The sequence below is a fragment of the Solea solea genome, chromosome 12 (genome assembly GCF_958295425.1).
Source record: "Solea solea chromosome 12, fSolSol10.1, whole genome shotgun sequence".
Lineage (NCBI taxonomy): Eukaryota > Metazoa > Chordata > Actinopteri > Pleuronectiformes > Soleidae > Solea > Solea solea.
Window position 1 is genome coordinate 1,001,833 of NC_081145.1, and position 16,192 is coordinate 1,018,024.

Here is a 16,192-nt window from a genome sequence, read left to right on the forward strand (position 1 = left end):
GTGTGTGTGTGGTTTTCTCTCTGGACTTTGGTGTGGGAGAGTGAGTGGTTTACAAACTACAAACAAAAGTGTCCCTTAAACATAAATGTGTCCTCTTAAGGACTTTCCCAGCATGCTCTCTGCTGCTGCTGCTCATGTTAGTTTAGTTTTGTTAATGAATCACCGTTGTCCGAGAGAGAGAGAAAAACAGAGAAAAGAGCGACTTCTGAGTTTATTCTCCTGACGCTGTGGATCTGTAATGTAAGCATCAGGCAGCTGTGTGCACTTGTAAAGTTGTTATAATCCGACTTTGACCTGTAAACAGGAAAACACAGAATATAAAGCATCATGTTCGCCTTCACAAACAACGCAGCATCTGTGGAGCTGTCCTTGTAAGGCAGCATCACTGACTCACTGCCCTTTAATGTTTGAGGGGTTTGTGTATTTTTATTGTTGCAAACGCACAAAATCAAACCCTGACCTGTCAGGAATTTATTTGGGAAACACGTCGTCACATCTGTGGACGACCACCCAGAACCCAGAACCAGAACCCAGAACCCAGAACCAGAACCAGAACCAGAACCCAGAACCTAGAACCCAGAACCAAAAGCCAGAACCAAAAGCCAGAACCAAAACCAGAACCAGAACCAGGAACCAGGAACCAGGAACCATAACCCAGAACCCAGAACCCAGAACCCAGAACAGAACCAGGGTCTGACCACAGATCACAGGTCTGAAAACACGTCACCGAAAACTGAGAAGACATGATGACAATGACGTCATGAGAACGTCAAAGAAGTGTCCTTGACAGAGACGTGTCCTCAACAGAGAGGTGTCCTCGACAAAGACGTGTCCTCAAGAGAGAGGTGTCCTCAACAGAGAGGTGTCCTCAACAGAGAGGTGTCCTCAACAAAGACGTGTGCTCAACAGAGACATGTCCTCGACAGAGAGGTGTCCTCAACAGAGAGGTGTCCTCAACAAAGACGTGTCCTCGACATAGAGGTGTCCTTAACAGAGAGGTGTCCTCAACAGAGACGTGTCCTCAACAGAGAGGTGTCCTCGACAGAGAGGTGTCCTCAACAGAGAGGTGTCCTCAACAAAGACGTGTCCTCAACAGAGACGTGGCCCTAACAGAGAGGTGTCGCTGTGTGAGCAACTCCATAGGAATGAACGCAGCCAAAGGGGCGGAGCTTTATCCAGTTCTTATTGTTTCGTAAAATGTAAATTTGTTTCAAGTTTTGTAATAGTGGTTTGCACTTCTAGGCCACCATAGGGAAGCCAAACAAAAACTTGACTGCACAGTTCAGTTACGTTTCCAATAGTATCCAGTTATGGACGACAGAAAGTGCCAAAATTAAATAAATAAATAAATAAATAAATACACCATGAAATAATGAATTAAATGTGTGATTAATTAAAATAGCAATTCATTTTATGTAAAGACACATATAACACATTTAATTCATTATTTCATGGTCCGTGTTGCAGTGCATCATTCATTCCTTATCTCTCAAAGTCAGTGGACAATACAGTTAATAAATGCATATGTATTATTTTATTATTTTCTCATTTTAAACAGGATAAGTGGGATCATATCATTTCGATTAAAATAATCCTGTGACACACTTACTAAAACAAGCGAAATCTGTCATTAAGACATGGTTCATTTAGTGAATGAAGGAGAAAAGACAAACATGAAAACAATGATGTGTTATCATGTAAATGTCAAATCAAACAAATAGAATAATGTATATCGTGGAGCTGTAGTCGTTCATGTCGAACATTTCTTTGCATATATTTATTAATGCTCTATTTTTCTTGTTGGCTGCTGTAACACTGCAAACACATGAGAGGAATAATTGTCTTATTTTATTATTTTGAAAATAATTATGAGTAGTTTATGATTTCACTTTTGATTTAGACTTAATGCTTCTTGTTCAAGACAGATGATATAAAAACAAGATGATTGATATACAGCTACAACACATTTGACTAATGTTTCATTGAACATAATGATGTTTTCATGTATATGTTCACTTTCAATGGGACATTCATTAGAAAAGTGGACATGTGACTGCATGTGTGGACTGTTTGAGGAGAATGAAGTTTGCTGCTAAAATCACGTTAAATTGTCAAATGTCAAAGTAATTGTCGTGTACTTATCATCGTCACCAGGCGACAGCACATGATCTAACATTCAAGACTGCACAACAGTTGTAAAACACGACTATTCTTTTCTTTTTTAATAAAAAAAAAAAACTGCAGTGAGTGGCTGACAGACAGACAGACAGACAGACAGACAGCTGTCCTCTGAACCTCATTTTCTCCTCCTGTTTGGACCTGAAAGACCAAACTCTCATTTAATTTAATCATCTCAAACAACATCATTTAAGACCGACATGAATTATAAACGCTCCAAAATATCCCTGACTGACACATACTGCGCTCATTCATCCCCACTGCTGTTCGGATATTTAACTCCTCGTAAATGTCCACTCACTTTCCCTGATAATACTCTATATTAGAGTGTAATTTTATCTTTTTTACTTTTGATCTTTTGGTAATTGTCTTACTATTGTATTGTATTTTTATTTTATCTTATTTTTATTTTTATTCTATATTTTTATTATTCAATTCAATTCAATTCAATTCAATTCAATTCAGTAAAGCTTCATGTCTAAATATGATATTCTCTCCTTTACGTGAAGTACAGTAAATGTCATAAACTTTTATAACTTCTATAACTCACTTCTACCAAAGTCCTTTTCTCCTTTTACTCAAGTATCACTTTATACACTTTTCCAAGGCTGCACGAGCAGCAGTGTGCCAGCAGATGTCGCCCACGAGCGCAATGAGCGACAGTTTTCACCTCAGTGGTTCATGAACATGAAGCCTTCAGCCAACATCTACACTTCTAACACAGAGTTGTCTCACTGAGGAAGCTCCAGCCATGGACAGAGCTCCGCCCCCTCTGCCTTGAAGACAGTTTTGTCATGGTGGCCACTTGTGGTACTGCAACAACAAATACTCATGCGGCCCAAAAAGCAGTTTTCCCATTGAGCACAATAGTAAAAGAGACGCCTATAACACTGTTCACAGGTCACCTGGAGACACGGACACAGACATGTATAGATCTTTATATTCTATATTTTTAATTCATGGAGTTTCACATTTGTAAAACCTTCCTAAAGGCCATAAAAAGCCCAGAACAATCTTATTTCCCAGAGTGACGTCACAGGTGTGTACGAGCACAGCAAAGCGCGGTCATGTGACGTCTCGGGAACGTGCTAATGTTACAGTTTGCTAAAATAAAGTCCCGTCAAATGCGAACATGTTAAATCAATTGGATTAAATAATGTAAACGATTCTAAATTGTCATTTTGATTAAAATGAAATAATTATGTCAAATGAGACACATTAGTTAAATGTATTTTATTTAATTGAAAAAACAATGACATAATTTAGTAGGTTTTAAGTACTATAAGTATTTATTTCACTAGTAGCATGAAGTACTTTTACTGTGTGACATTTTCTAATCTTCAAATGGACACATGGAAAATCTAAATAAAGGCAGGATTTGCTGATAAAGTCAGAGGCTCATGTGTTTGTGATATCTCTGGATATGAACACATGAAACTTTATCTTCCATTCAGCTGACTTTAATGCAGACAACAGCCCTTCAATAACATACAGAGTAGCCTAGCACCATCTACTGGCCATAGGCTGCTATAGCACACAAATGTCACTCGATCACCTTCAGTGTGGCCACAGAGGATTGAGCTCCATACAAGTAACATGAAGTGCAGATTTAATAAAACACCTTCTCTAACAGAAAACTGCTGTTGTGTTACAGTTTTCTCTCGTGTGATTGGTCACTGGACTGAACACAGATCCACATCAGACGTCCTCCAGGAAACAGGAAGGAGATTTTCAATCTAACTGAGAGGTAACTCTTTCAATATGATGCAGTGATAAGTAAGTGAGGATAACTAATGACAACAACAAAGAGAAAAAGTGCTTTTTATAAATAATGTTTATTTTACTCTCTGCTCTGTAAATGTTTGTATTGGGACGGTTTCTACATTCAGTCTGTCTGTAATGTTCTGCCAGGCTTTTCTCTGATCTTATTAAAAGCTACTGTGTCTGTGTGTCTCAGAAAGACTGAAGTCCAGCAGATGAGTGATTGTGTGGAGGAAGACGAGGACAGAGCAGAGTCTCCAGGACCCAGCGGTCTGTCTGTGAAGAGTGACTGGTCTATGGGACACCCTCCAGTCTTCAGTCATGAACCTGGAGCCTCAGAGACAAAGTAAGAGACAGTTTGTCCAGTGAAGGAGTCAGATTCATAAAAGTGTAGGTTCATAACCAAACCTGAGTGTCCTCACAAAGACAGAAACACACACACACACACACACACACACACACGTGAGATAAATGTGTGTGTGAGGAACTGATTCAGAATCTGAAGAAACTGATCAATGAGTCAAACCATTGACGAGTCAGAGAGTAGGGCTGGGTATCAACCAAAAATGTTTGATATCGATACCTTCATTTCGATACCGGCTCCTGATCTATACTTTTTTTGATACCAGTTTTATAATATCATTTGTAAAAAAGAAAATTACACATTATGGTACAAATCCATCCTTAGTTTTTATTTTTCAATTAAACATTTTTACACTCAATGCAGTTTTTTTTACACAATAAGAACAATTACAAACAAATCAATGTCGACATTAGAACACAAAACATAACAATAACATGGTTGTATTATTATTACTCAAAAACCATAATCTAGGCTGAGATAATCTAGGCTTAACTGGTCAACAATAGCAACAGTTAACTCAGTCCACTGTAGAAAAGGGTAACAAACCTTTAACAGTAAAGTTGTGACTGTGGCACTCGTCTTGTTTTTCTTTACTCATTTTCTTTTTCTGTCAGTGTGAACAGATTCACACTGACTGGCCTTGTCCTCCTCCTCACATCAGGGTCAGAGGTCACTGTGAGGACAAGATGAACATAAGAGTGAGCTGTTTAACAGGTTAAGCTTTATCAGTTACTGTCTATATTCACTTAGCTTTTCATTTAGTGAGCTATATAGCCATAACATAAAACTACACAGGAAATTTGTCAGTGTAAATTTTATTCAAATTGAAGAAAATTTTACTCTAAAAAAGATAACATTTGATCCCAGTCTAAATAGAGTAAAAATTACTCTTCCCAAAGAGTGAATTTTACAGAGTAGTTTTTACTCTATTTAGTGTCCATAGTTTACTCTACATGATGATAATTTACTCCATGTTGTATAAAATTAAAATAACTTTCCTCAATGTGGTGATGTATTTGACTCTATACTGAATAATATTTCACTCAAATAGAATTAGAATTCACTACAGAAAGAATTATATTCTACTCCATACCGATTCATATTCTGCTCTTCACCAGATTGTATTCTGCTCCATATACAATAGTATGATACTCTTATTAGAATAATGTCACTCAAAATAGAATTCTATTTCACTCAAATATGATTATATTCAACACTATATAGTTTAATATTATCTAACCCTTTTTTTCTCAATACAAAATTGTATGTTACTCCATTCAGAAATGCATATCACTTGTCTGGAGTTACATTTGTGAAGTTTCTCTGAACACAATAAATCAGAAACAATTAAGCAAAGCACCTTAGCACATTTAATAATCACAAAATCAAAACATGTTTGCATTACACTAACTAATGCAACAGATAAAAACATTGCAAGATATTTAAAAAACACATCCATCATGTTACCAGTCTATTCCAGCAGATTTGTTTGAGAAGCACCACGTCATACCATCAGAAATCAAAATTGTGGCCTGTTCAACAACAAGTGGAATCCATATATTCAAATAAAATACAATGAAACTACATAAAACATGTAAAAGAAGACAGAAAAAAGCCAATGGACCCTATTGACACAACAGCCATATTCCCTCAATGTGATGCTAAGAGAGGGAAGCTCATTGTTATTATGCACCTTTACATTTCACAGAAAATGCTATGGAACAATGAACAGATTTGAATTATCACTACCATATGATGTCTGTATGTCAAGCGCTTTATGACAAAAAAGCTCTTTGACATCAACTACATGAGGTCCAACTTTTGTGCACACAACTTTAAAAGCATTAAAATGCTCATCGAGACATATTGTTTGTAAGGAAATAGTTACCAAAAGCAATTTCTCATCTTTGACAACAACATGGTGGATTCGCTGAAAAACTGGCATCTCACAATGAACTCTCACACAAACAACTAAACCTGGACGATACACAGTTCCATTGTGTTTGGCCCATCTCACATTTAATACCTTGGTGTCAACAGGTAACTGAAGCATCCCTGCCATCTCATAGCCCCATTCCATCACTTGTAAAGACAACATTTTACCAGGGCCTGTTGTCACTCTGCTGGGGTCAAATGTCTGCCACTTGTATGCCATTTGTGTTTGGTGTTTCCTTGCCAATGTTTCAGTTATATTTTTGAAGCTGTTAACTCGTTTTTTAAAGAAATTATGTTTCGCTTCATAGCGCATACACCAGGTATGCAAAAGAGGTCCGATTTTCAAAATACACATAGGGTAATGCACCATGAAATGATGCTTTGGTATCAGCCTCTTGTTTGGATACAAATGTTTGAATAACCTGTGGTGTTCTGCGATCAAGTGTTTCAAAAAAATTGTAATACCTTTTGATAAAATTGGGGAAAATACGATGTTTGCAATTTGGAGTAAAAGCAAAAACAAATACCAGTGCTGGTCAGTTGGACAGATTAAATCTCCAAAAATTAGTGGTAGATTGCGAAGTAAACTCCAGGATTGAATGGCATTCAACCCCAAGTCATTTCTGTCCTGTTCCAACTTCACTTTCAGGTGGTTTGTTGGCTTGCTCAACATAGCCATAGTTATAAATTCTTTATTCTTGTGTGTATTTCCTCCAGTGTTGTGTAGTTGTCTATCAAGTGATGTAAAAGCAGCTTCATTTCATATTGTGCCACCCCTTCCAAGATATCGTGCATAATATCAACAGAGAAATTATCACAAGTATTGAAATACTGCAAGGAATTCAGAATGCAAGACCGTTTAACACCCATCACATAGGGAAGCCTGGGATTTGTCTCCATTTGTTGGCAGTGTTCCTCATGAAGTGCTCGAGTTCGCAAAACTATCTTAGGTGAATCTTCATCAAATTCTGTTTGAAAGTCCTCTTTGACTGTAAATGAACTGTAGTGTTTTCAAAATTGGAATGTACATAAATTTATTAGTAACCACCACTTGATCATAGCCTCCACTAGTCCGATTGCGCAGGGTATCAAATCTTGTACCAAGAACATATTCAACTGGGTCCACACTTCCCCACTTCATTTTGAAATACTTAGTTCTCTTACTTTCGGAGTTCAACACACAAAAAGGATTTTCCATTTTTTCAAAACACTCATCAATTTTACACTCAACTTCACTTTTGTTTGGCTCTTGTAATGACAGACACTTCTTCACAGATTCTTTTGCTTGATTGTAGACATCATCAACAATCTCTTCCATTGAAGTCACCAAAGAGTTAATGACCGTTTCAGCTACACCTGCCTCTTTAAGTTCAGCTACTGTTGTAGCACAGCTGTCTACAAGATTCTTACTGACAAGAAGGGGGTAAGAAGGGGGAATTGCTGATGGCAAATCTTCTAAATTACTTGATATTACATCTTCAGTTGTAGAGGGGCCTTCGCCAGGGTCAGAACCAGGATCAGAACAAGGATCGTTATGTGCTGTATTAAGGTGCTTTCGAAAACCAGAGAATGTTCCATAAACCTGTAAACAACCAGCTTGACCACACTTAAGACGAAGAGTCTTTCCTGAGCAAAGACCATGAACCAACTTAAAGTGCTTTATGAGGGAATTAACATCCACCTGGTGGCATCTGCAGAGAAAACACAACATCTCATCTCAACTCAGTGCAGCATCCGAGCCCTCACTTCAGCAACCCTGGGACTCACTTTAGTGGTAGCAACATCTATTTCATAGATGGTGGTTTGCAAAAGGTTGTACACATTTGCCAGATCGTGGTTGTATGACGTACCAAAGACAAAATGAGCTTTGAAAAGCTCATCAAAACAGGCGAGAGAGTCCAGTGACTTGCATGGTATGGCATGTTTGTCAATGATGATAAAGTACTTGCGAATCACGTTTTTCTGGGTTCCCACAGCCAGTAGATACGGTTGACGGCTTTCTGTGATGCTGTCTAGATGCCCTTGGATGCTGGTCCCGGTCTGTGACATGAGAACTTCATTTAGTTTATTAAGAGGAGTAGCAGTTCACTAACAGCTTGAGAAAATATATTTTATCATGGGCGCAAATCTTCCAAATTGCATTAAACTATAACCTCACCTTAATGAACTTCACAAGATGGTCACTGGCTTCTCTGGCAGAGAGCTTTCCTGGTCTCTTGCGACCATGAGGTGATGGTGGCAGAAGGTGGACAAGGACCAAAATAGCTGATATTTCACTGTCCCATCCTGAAAAAAAGAAAATTCAGGAAGGTGTTTTTACTAACAACAGTGATTCCATTTCTCTAGCAAAAACAATCACCACTTCTATTATAGTACTTTCCAGCTTACCATTTTCTACTTCTTCAGTCGATTCAGCATTTTGTACCAGGTCTTGAAGTTCAGCTGTCTGCGTGAGGCCACGGCTTTGTTGAAGGACTTTGCTTTTGTAGACTGTGGGCCACTTCTCCAGGAACCTTGCAGAGACGGCATCACCAAACATCAGACTGAAATCTTGCTCAATCTGCAGACAAGATGGAATAAGTAAAGACAGAGCAGTGAATATTTCTAATACTATTGTTATGAAGGATATTCACAGTTTCAAAGTGAGGGAGTTGAAAACCACATACCAATCCTGCAATGTCTAGAAATCCTTGAAACGCTGTGAATATGTCAGACGACTTCACTGGGTCATGAACCATCTTTTGGCGATAGGTGAAGGTCTGCTTCATCTTCTCCTTGACAACTGCTTCATCTACTGTATGCTTCATCAGTGCAGTAGCCTCTGAACACAGGGTGTCTGTGTTAAGCCAGTTTTCCTCCACAAAGGGTTCTCGATCACCTTCTGGACCACCTGTATCATTGTAGACATTTTACAGATTACTGACAAAATCTGACCCAAATTTAAGTGATTTGAATGATTTCTTGCACACCAACAAACCCCTCATATAATCATTCTCCAATCATGTCATGAACTAGACTTTCAGTCAGCGTACAATTAAAATAAACATACTTCTTTGTGTGGGGGACTGTCTGCCGGTCCTCTTTTGTCCCTCTGATGCTTCCTTTTGGACACATTTCAGTCTCCATGCTAGATACCCACTCCCATCTTGTGCATTGTAAAAATGCTCCTAAAGTAAAAATACATTCAGTTTTGGTTAAATATATGTTCATACTTTTCCTTTGTAACATACCACGGATAAAGAGGTTGACTAATATTTGGCTTTTTTGTGAAAGTGAAGATGGGCATTCAAAAACAAATCTTAAATTGGACTAAGCAACCTAATACGTTCAGAGTCTCAGAAAACAGAGAGATGAAGGAGAAATGGGTTAGACTTACGACGTCTTGATTGACTTACATAGCCAAACTTGCTCCTAGGATCAGCCAAGTATGGAAACAAGGCAGTAATGCCCCTTGCATACTCCTCTTTTACTCGCCTTGACGGACTCGTCCCAGACAGACACACAGATACATCGTCACTTCATGAGATAAAATTTTAGAATTAGATGCAACTGACACATGTTAAAAGGAGGGATGTTGTACTACTGAGTCAAATCAAATGTTTAGGTGTGTTAACATACCCATGTTCACTTGTCATATGTGCAACCAATATCTTGACCATATCACGTCGTCTGGAATCGGTTAGGCTTTTTGTCCGGGCATATTCATTAAGGATCCTCTCTCCTCCCGGTTTGTTACTCAGAATGTTTTCAATTTTCTAAATAAGTCAGATTTTAAAAAATGTTATGTAATCAAGAAACAAATAGTGTGATGATGCTCAGGTTGAATTTTTTTTTTCAGGATTTTTTTTGACTACTTGTCAATCTTAAATTTTGAAATAACTGTTTAAAACGTTCTTAAAATATGGAAGAAAATCTGCCGAGCTTACTTTAGCTAGAGAAGCATCCTCATTTGCACGCCTTGTAGTAAGACTAGGCTGCAATATGATGGTGCTATCAGAGTCCCCCTCCTTGTCTCCACTGATGCTTTCAAGTGAACAACTTGCAGAGGAGCTCCATGAATCTAGCAAACATTCAGATTTGACAGCTGTCATTAACACAAACAATTACACAAAGTGCTGTAATTCAGGTTTGGGATTGGAAAGGACAGGTTAGCACAGAAAAGATGACGTTTAGATTTACTGCTTCAAATTCTAACATGATACCAATTGTACAATATAATGTCCAGCTTTAATTCAGAAATGTTTAGAAAGGCAGAAATGTATGAATATATATAAGGCTCACCATCAAGACTTGGGTTTACAGGCATACATATCTCCAGCACTCCAAGGTCTTGACTCTTTACAAAAAAACTCAAACGCTTCCTCATCAATTTCCGTTTTGGAGTCATCATAAACTTTGAGGTCCAGGGTTGGAATGTCAAATTTCTTGGCAACTGTAATGACAACGTCAAGATTGCACAACCTTATTGATGGATTTACTGAGTTTAGTAGAGAACAAACATATCAAGAGTAAATCATTCTCTTGAATGGTTGATGTAATCTCAAAACTGACTCCGTGCACCCTTACAGGTAAATTCCACTTATCAATTTATTAATTCATTTAATAAGGGACAATGTGTACTTAAAACATAAATGTCACCATTTGATGCACTGTACCAGATTCAAGCTTTGATCTTATTAGCACCTGTACCCATCTCTAGCACATAGTTGAATACAAATTTATTAAATTATCATGTCAGTAAAAATATTATAGAATTACATCACAACTAGACTCCCCCTTCTTTTTTAAATTAAGTTAATACATTTTTTAACTTGAACTGTAAGTTTTATGTAGTTGGTGAGTTTTAGATGACATATCCAGCTTTCTTTCTATTTGAAAACCCAACTGGACAGAAGTTAGAAGCAAACATTATCTATAATCTCCATTGTATGTAGAACATCAGTCATGCTGTCTTGTTTGTCACAACTTTTATTGCAACCATGTAAATTTGAAATTATCCTTCTAAAAAACCTACAAACATATGAAGCTCATGATAATAATATCTCAGGTCTGTGGATAATGACATGTTTCACTCACCACATTCCAAAAAGCATCTGAAAGTCAGTTGCCCCTCATAACAAATGTACTTTTGGCGTTCTCTGTACTTCACTCTTACAGCCTGCATCCTTGATGACAAGGGAAGAAAGTTAATGTCAATTATATAACCAAACATATACACAGCCATTTGCTAATTTCACCAGTGACAAGTTGAGAGAATGTAATGTCAACTACGTAATTAGATGCACAATCCCACAGTAACTACAAACTACTATGCCAGAATATGCAAATAATAAAACAGATAACATCAATGTGGTGTTGTGCCTCTAATGAGGTTACTTTATTCATAATACTGTTATAAAATTACTGTAAAAAATTAACAAGGCTTTCCATTTAAGATACAGCAAAAAAAAAATCCGCGCAAATTAAGGCATTCTGTTCAGAGTCAAATACATGTGTTACACTCTCACTAACACAGGAGCTCACGAAACCCGCGCTGATAGACCATCGCCTTACCGCTAAACCGAGTCAAACACTTTAGTTGTCCACACAAACTGCTTCGGAAGTGACAAACGTTGGTCGGTGCCAATTAAGGCTTTCTGCTCAGAGTCAAACACACGTGCTACTGTTGCACTGGCTGCTCTCTTGCTAACACAATTGCTCACAAAACCGCCACTCTCCCGTTAATACACGATTCATCCATCTATTAAAGGCTGTTATTTGTTCAAAGTAAGACACGCTGGTTGTACAGTCAACAGTATCAATTGATGGCCGTCGGCCAGCGCCAATTTAGGCATTCTGTTCAGAGTCAAATACACGTGTTGCACCGGCTGCTCTCTTGCTAACACAATTGCTCACGAAACCTACACTGTCTTATACTTTAACCATATATCCGTTGATAGATAAAAGTGGTGTTAGCCCAAGCGACAATATGACATTTAATATGACATTCAATATGATATTAAACCCCGATAATGCACTGAGTTGAATTTTCATCCATCACATTAAATAAAGCTAAAAATAATGAACTTACCTCGCATTCTATCGATTCGACCTCCAAGAACGTAGTATGTTCAGCTCCTCTAAAGTCCGTGACGACCGTGATTGAGCGCAAGTGTCATGGCGGCTGAAACGAAACTCAACTCAGCAAATTGGTGGGCGTGGTTTGTTTTACTCCAATAGAATTTACTCTGTTACTTCAATCCCACTCTATTGGCTTCTGGTAAAATTGTGCACCAAAATGATTTTCTATTACTCTTTCAGAGGAAAATAATAGTTACTCTGGGAAAAATACTCACCTCCACGAATGTGCAGTTTCATTGGCCCCTGGAGGCAGAGGCTGCCTTCCAGAGTCTCAAGACCCGCTTCACCTCAGCCCCCATCCTCACCAAGCCAGACCCCCGTCGACAGTTCGTGGTTGAGGTGGACGCTTCTAACGAGGGGATTGGGGCGGTCCTTTCCCAGCAGTCGGAACTGGATGGGAAGATGCATCCCTGCGCCTTCCTGTCGCAGCAGCTGTCCTGGGCGGAGTGTAATTATGATGTTGCAAAACCGGGAGCTATTGCTGGTAAAAGTGGCATTGGATGAGTGGAGGCACTGGTTAGAGGGAGCGGAACACCCGTTTATTGTCTGGACTGACCACAAGAACCTCGAATACATACGTAAAGCTAGAAGACTTAATTCTCGTCAGGCTAGGTGGGCGCTGTTTTTAACAGTTTTTCCTTTTCCCTTTCTTACAGGCTGGGGTCCCGGAATGTCAAACCTGATGCCCTGTCACGACTCTATGATCCCGAGCCTATTGCCAAATAACCAGAACCCATCCTTCCACTGACCTGTGTGGTTGGAGCGGTCACTTGGCAGATAGAAAAGGAGGTTAAGCAGGCAAATGGTGAGGATCCGCCACCTAGTGGGTGCCCCGATAATCGATTGATAGTCCCGGTCAAGCTGCGCCCACAGGTGATCCACTGGGCCCACACCTCGCTGCTTTCCTGCAATCCGGGAGTTCGGCAGACCACGTTCGCCATCTCCCGGAGGTTCTGGTGGCCGTCCATGGAGCCGGAGGTCCGGGAGTACGTCGAGGCTTGTTCGGTCTGCGCCTGGAACAAGACATCCTCCAGGGCACGCTTGGGCCTGCTTCAGCCGCTCCCGATCTCCTCCAGACCGTGGGCGGATATCTCAATGGACTTCGTCACTGGGCTCCCGGTCTCGCCAGGTAACACCACGGTCCTCACAGTAGTGGACAGGTTCTCCAAGATGGCCAGGTTCATAACCCTGCCCAAGCTGCCGTCAGCCAAAGAAACGGCCGAACTTATGATTAACCACATTTTCATGGAGTTCATGGTTTTCCCAAAGACATTGTCTCGCCCCAATTCGCGTCTCGCTTCTGGAGGGAGTTCTGTCAAAGGACAGAGAACAGAGACTCTCTGAGATCCACTGCTCAGCTCTGGCCTACATGCTGCAGATGTCTGAGGAGGTTCTGGATGAGTTGGACCTGGACAAGTACAACACATCAGTCCAGGGAAAACAGAGACTGGTTCCAGCTGTGAGGAACTGCAGGAAGGCTCGGTGAGTTCAGACATGATCAATAACATCATCAGTCATTGATGATTATCAAATATTCTTCTCATTCTTCTCACGTTGTGAGTCAGTTGTGTTGTTTTTCTGCTCATGTTTTAAATGATCAAAGTTCAAAGTGCAGATTTATCAGCTGCTTGTGATTCTTGCTTTGAACTGAATGAAAACACTTATTTACTGTTAATGTTTCATTGTTAACTTTCTCTTCATGTGACTTTGACTCTTTTTGCTTTCACTTAAACCTGATTAGACTCCAACACGGGTCAAAGCAAACCCAAAGACCTGATCAGAACCAGTCCGTGTTCAGATCCAGAGAAGTCTGCTGACGTTACATTAAGACACAGAGTAGTCGAGTGACGTTAGCTGGTTAATAACCATCAGCTGTGAAGTCGGTGCTGATCGGGTCTGTGTCTCTGGGCCAGGTCGGACCAACGTGTCTGAGTTTGACATGAGTCCAGGTCCCAGGTGTGTTCCACACACTCAGACTGTGGACATGATGGACACCTCACTGTGACGCCATGTTCATGTAGAACATGAAAGATGTTTCATGTCAAACACAACAAGAGAAGATGTTGATGAAAATGTCAACATGTCTTCTCATGTGTGTTGTTTTTCTAGAATCACAGACTGGATCATTGTGAACTCTCAGAGACTCCGTGAAGTCCTAGTCTCAGCTCTGAACACATGATCAAACACTGACTGGTTTCAAGCAGCAACTTCTCATCTTTTATTCTTTATTCAGGTTGAGTGGCTCAAGATTGTCAGAGATCAGCTGTTCTTCTCTGGTCTCAGTTCTGAAGTCCAACTCCTCCCACCTGAGAGACCTGGACCTGAGTTGGAACCCTGATCTGCAGGATTCAGGAGTGAAGCTGCGGTGTTCTGGACTGGAGAGTCCACATTGTAGACTGGAGACTCTGGGGTGAGTTCACTGACTGAAGCTGCTGTTGTTTTTTTAAACTTTCATTTTATTAACATTAAACTCATTTGATTCTCTCTCTCACACACACACACACACAGTTACAGACACACACACACAGTCACACACACACACACTGTCACACACACACACACACACACACACACACACACACACAGTCGTTATCTAAAGTCTCATGTTTTATTCTTTATTCAGGTTGAGACACTGCAGATTGTCAGAGATCAGCTGTTCTTCTCTGGTCTCAGTTCTGAAGTCCAACTCCTCCCACCTGAGAGACCTGGACCTGAGTCTGAACGGTCTGCAGGATTCAGCAGTGAAGCCTCTGTGTGATCTTGTGCAGAGTCCAGACTACAGACTGGAGACTGTGAGGTGAGTAGAGTGTTAGAGTCAGTGTTGTTCTAATCACAGTCAGAGCAAAGATCCAGTGTTTCCTCAGTGAAGCTGTGAGAGCAGAATAGTGACAGGCTTCATGATTGGACACAAAGACACAGAGAGACAACAGTCGGCCAATCAGACGAGCCACGAGCTGCTGGTGATCATGTGATCACAGACTCGAGCCGAGCGCCTGACATGATGATGTTGTAGTTTGACTTTATCACTGATGATGTGAGTTTGGTGTGACTGCAGTCTGCTCTACACACACACACGTCTGTGGTTTGGCTTTTTGGACACAGTTCTTCCATGAAGACCACTTGTGGTCACACGTGTCTAGACAGATTACTTCTGCCAGTTGTGAGCTGATGACACTGCTGGACATTTAAAAAGGGAAGTAAGCAGGACGTGTCTTTCATCTGCCACACCAAGTGTCCTTGGCCGTCCACCGCGTCCACGATGGTCAACGTCGCCCGTGTCTTTGTGCTTCTTCCAAAGATGTTGAACGGCACACGTTGAAACCTGCGTCTGCTCTGAAGTCTTTGCTGATGTCGCTCAACGACCTTGTGTCTTGTTGCTCTTGTCAGTGTCGCCATAGTGTTTGACCTGTGACATGAAAACGTCTTCCACAACCTCACCTTGGTAGCAGAGTGTGGCTGTTGCTCATCCACTGTTCAGTCTTATTGGTGAATCAAACACCTGACTCTAATCCTACAGAAGAACTGATGCTGGTCTGAAGGCAGAGGGCGCTCACACCAACTATTGTATACATTCAAAAATACACAGTTACTCTATGATCATCTAACATCATCATCTAAACTATTAGTGTTTAGTGAATGAGTGAATGTAAAGTAAAGTGATGAATGTGAAGCAGCTCTGAACTGGACTGAAGTCTCTGCTGCTTCACTGACTCACTGCTGTGACTCTGACTCTTCTCCTCTGTCGTCTTCTCTCAACTGTGACGTCACTTTTAACGTGGTCAGCTCGGTCCTGTCGTCCTGAACCTGTGACATTGTGACGTGTGAACATTTCAC

General features: G+C 40.3%; 1 protein-coding gene and 1 long non-coding RNA gene across 2 annotated transcripts; both read left to right on the forward strand.

The window, feature by feature from the left end:
- Positions 1-3,831: 3,831 nt before the first annotated feature.
- Positions 3,832-13,260, forward strand: LOC131470582 (uncharacterized). Its single transcript, XR_009241902.1, has 3 exons — positions 3,832-3,925; positions 4,136-4,285; positions 13,015-13,260. It is a non-coding gene; the product is annotated as an uncharacterized LOC131470582 (long non-coding RNA).
- A 64-nt stretch (positions 13,261-13,324) lies between these two features.
- LOC131469947 (NACHT, LRR and PYD domains-containing protein 12-like) lies at positions 13,325-15,934 on the forward strand. The gene is made up of 4 exons (XM_058645414.1): positions 13,325-13,536; positions 13,628-13,840; positions 14,592-14,768; positions 14,982-15,934. The coding sequence occupies exons 1-4, from the start codon at positions 13,325-13,327 to the stop codon at positions 15,157-15,159; spliced, it is 780 nt and encodes a 259-aa protein (XP_058501397.1). The 3' UTR covers positions 15,160-15,934.
- The last annotated feature ends 258 nt before the right edge of the window (positions 15,935-16,192 follow it).

Coding starts and splice junctions, on each gene's coding strand:
- LOC131469947 (XM_058645414.1), top strand. CDS start 13,325: ATGGAGCCGGAGGTCCGGGAGTACGTCGAGGCTTGTTCGGTCTGCGCC. Junction 13,537..13,627: donor AGGTTCTCCAAGATGGCCAG/GTTCATAACCCT, acceptor GTTTTCCCAAAG/ACATTGTCTCGCCCCAATTC. Junction 14,769..14,981: donor TGTAGACTGGAGACTCTGGG/GTGAGTTCACTG, acceptor TTCTTTATTCAG/GTTGAGACACTGCAGATTGT.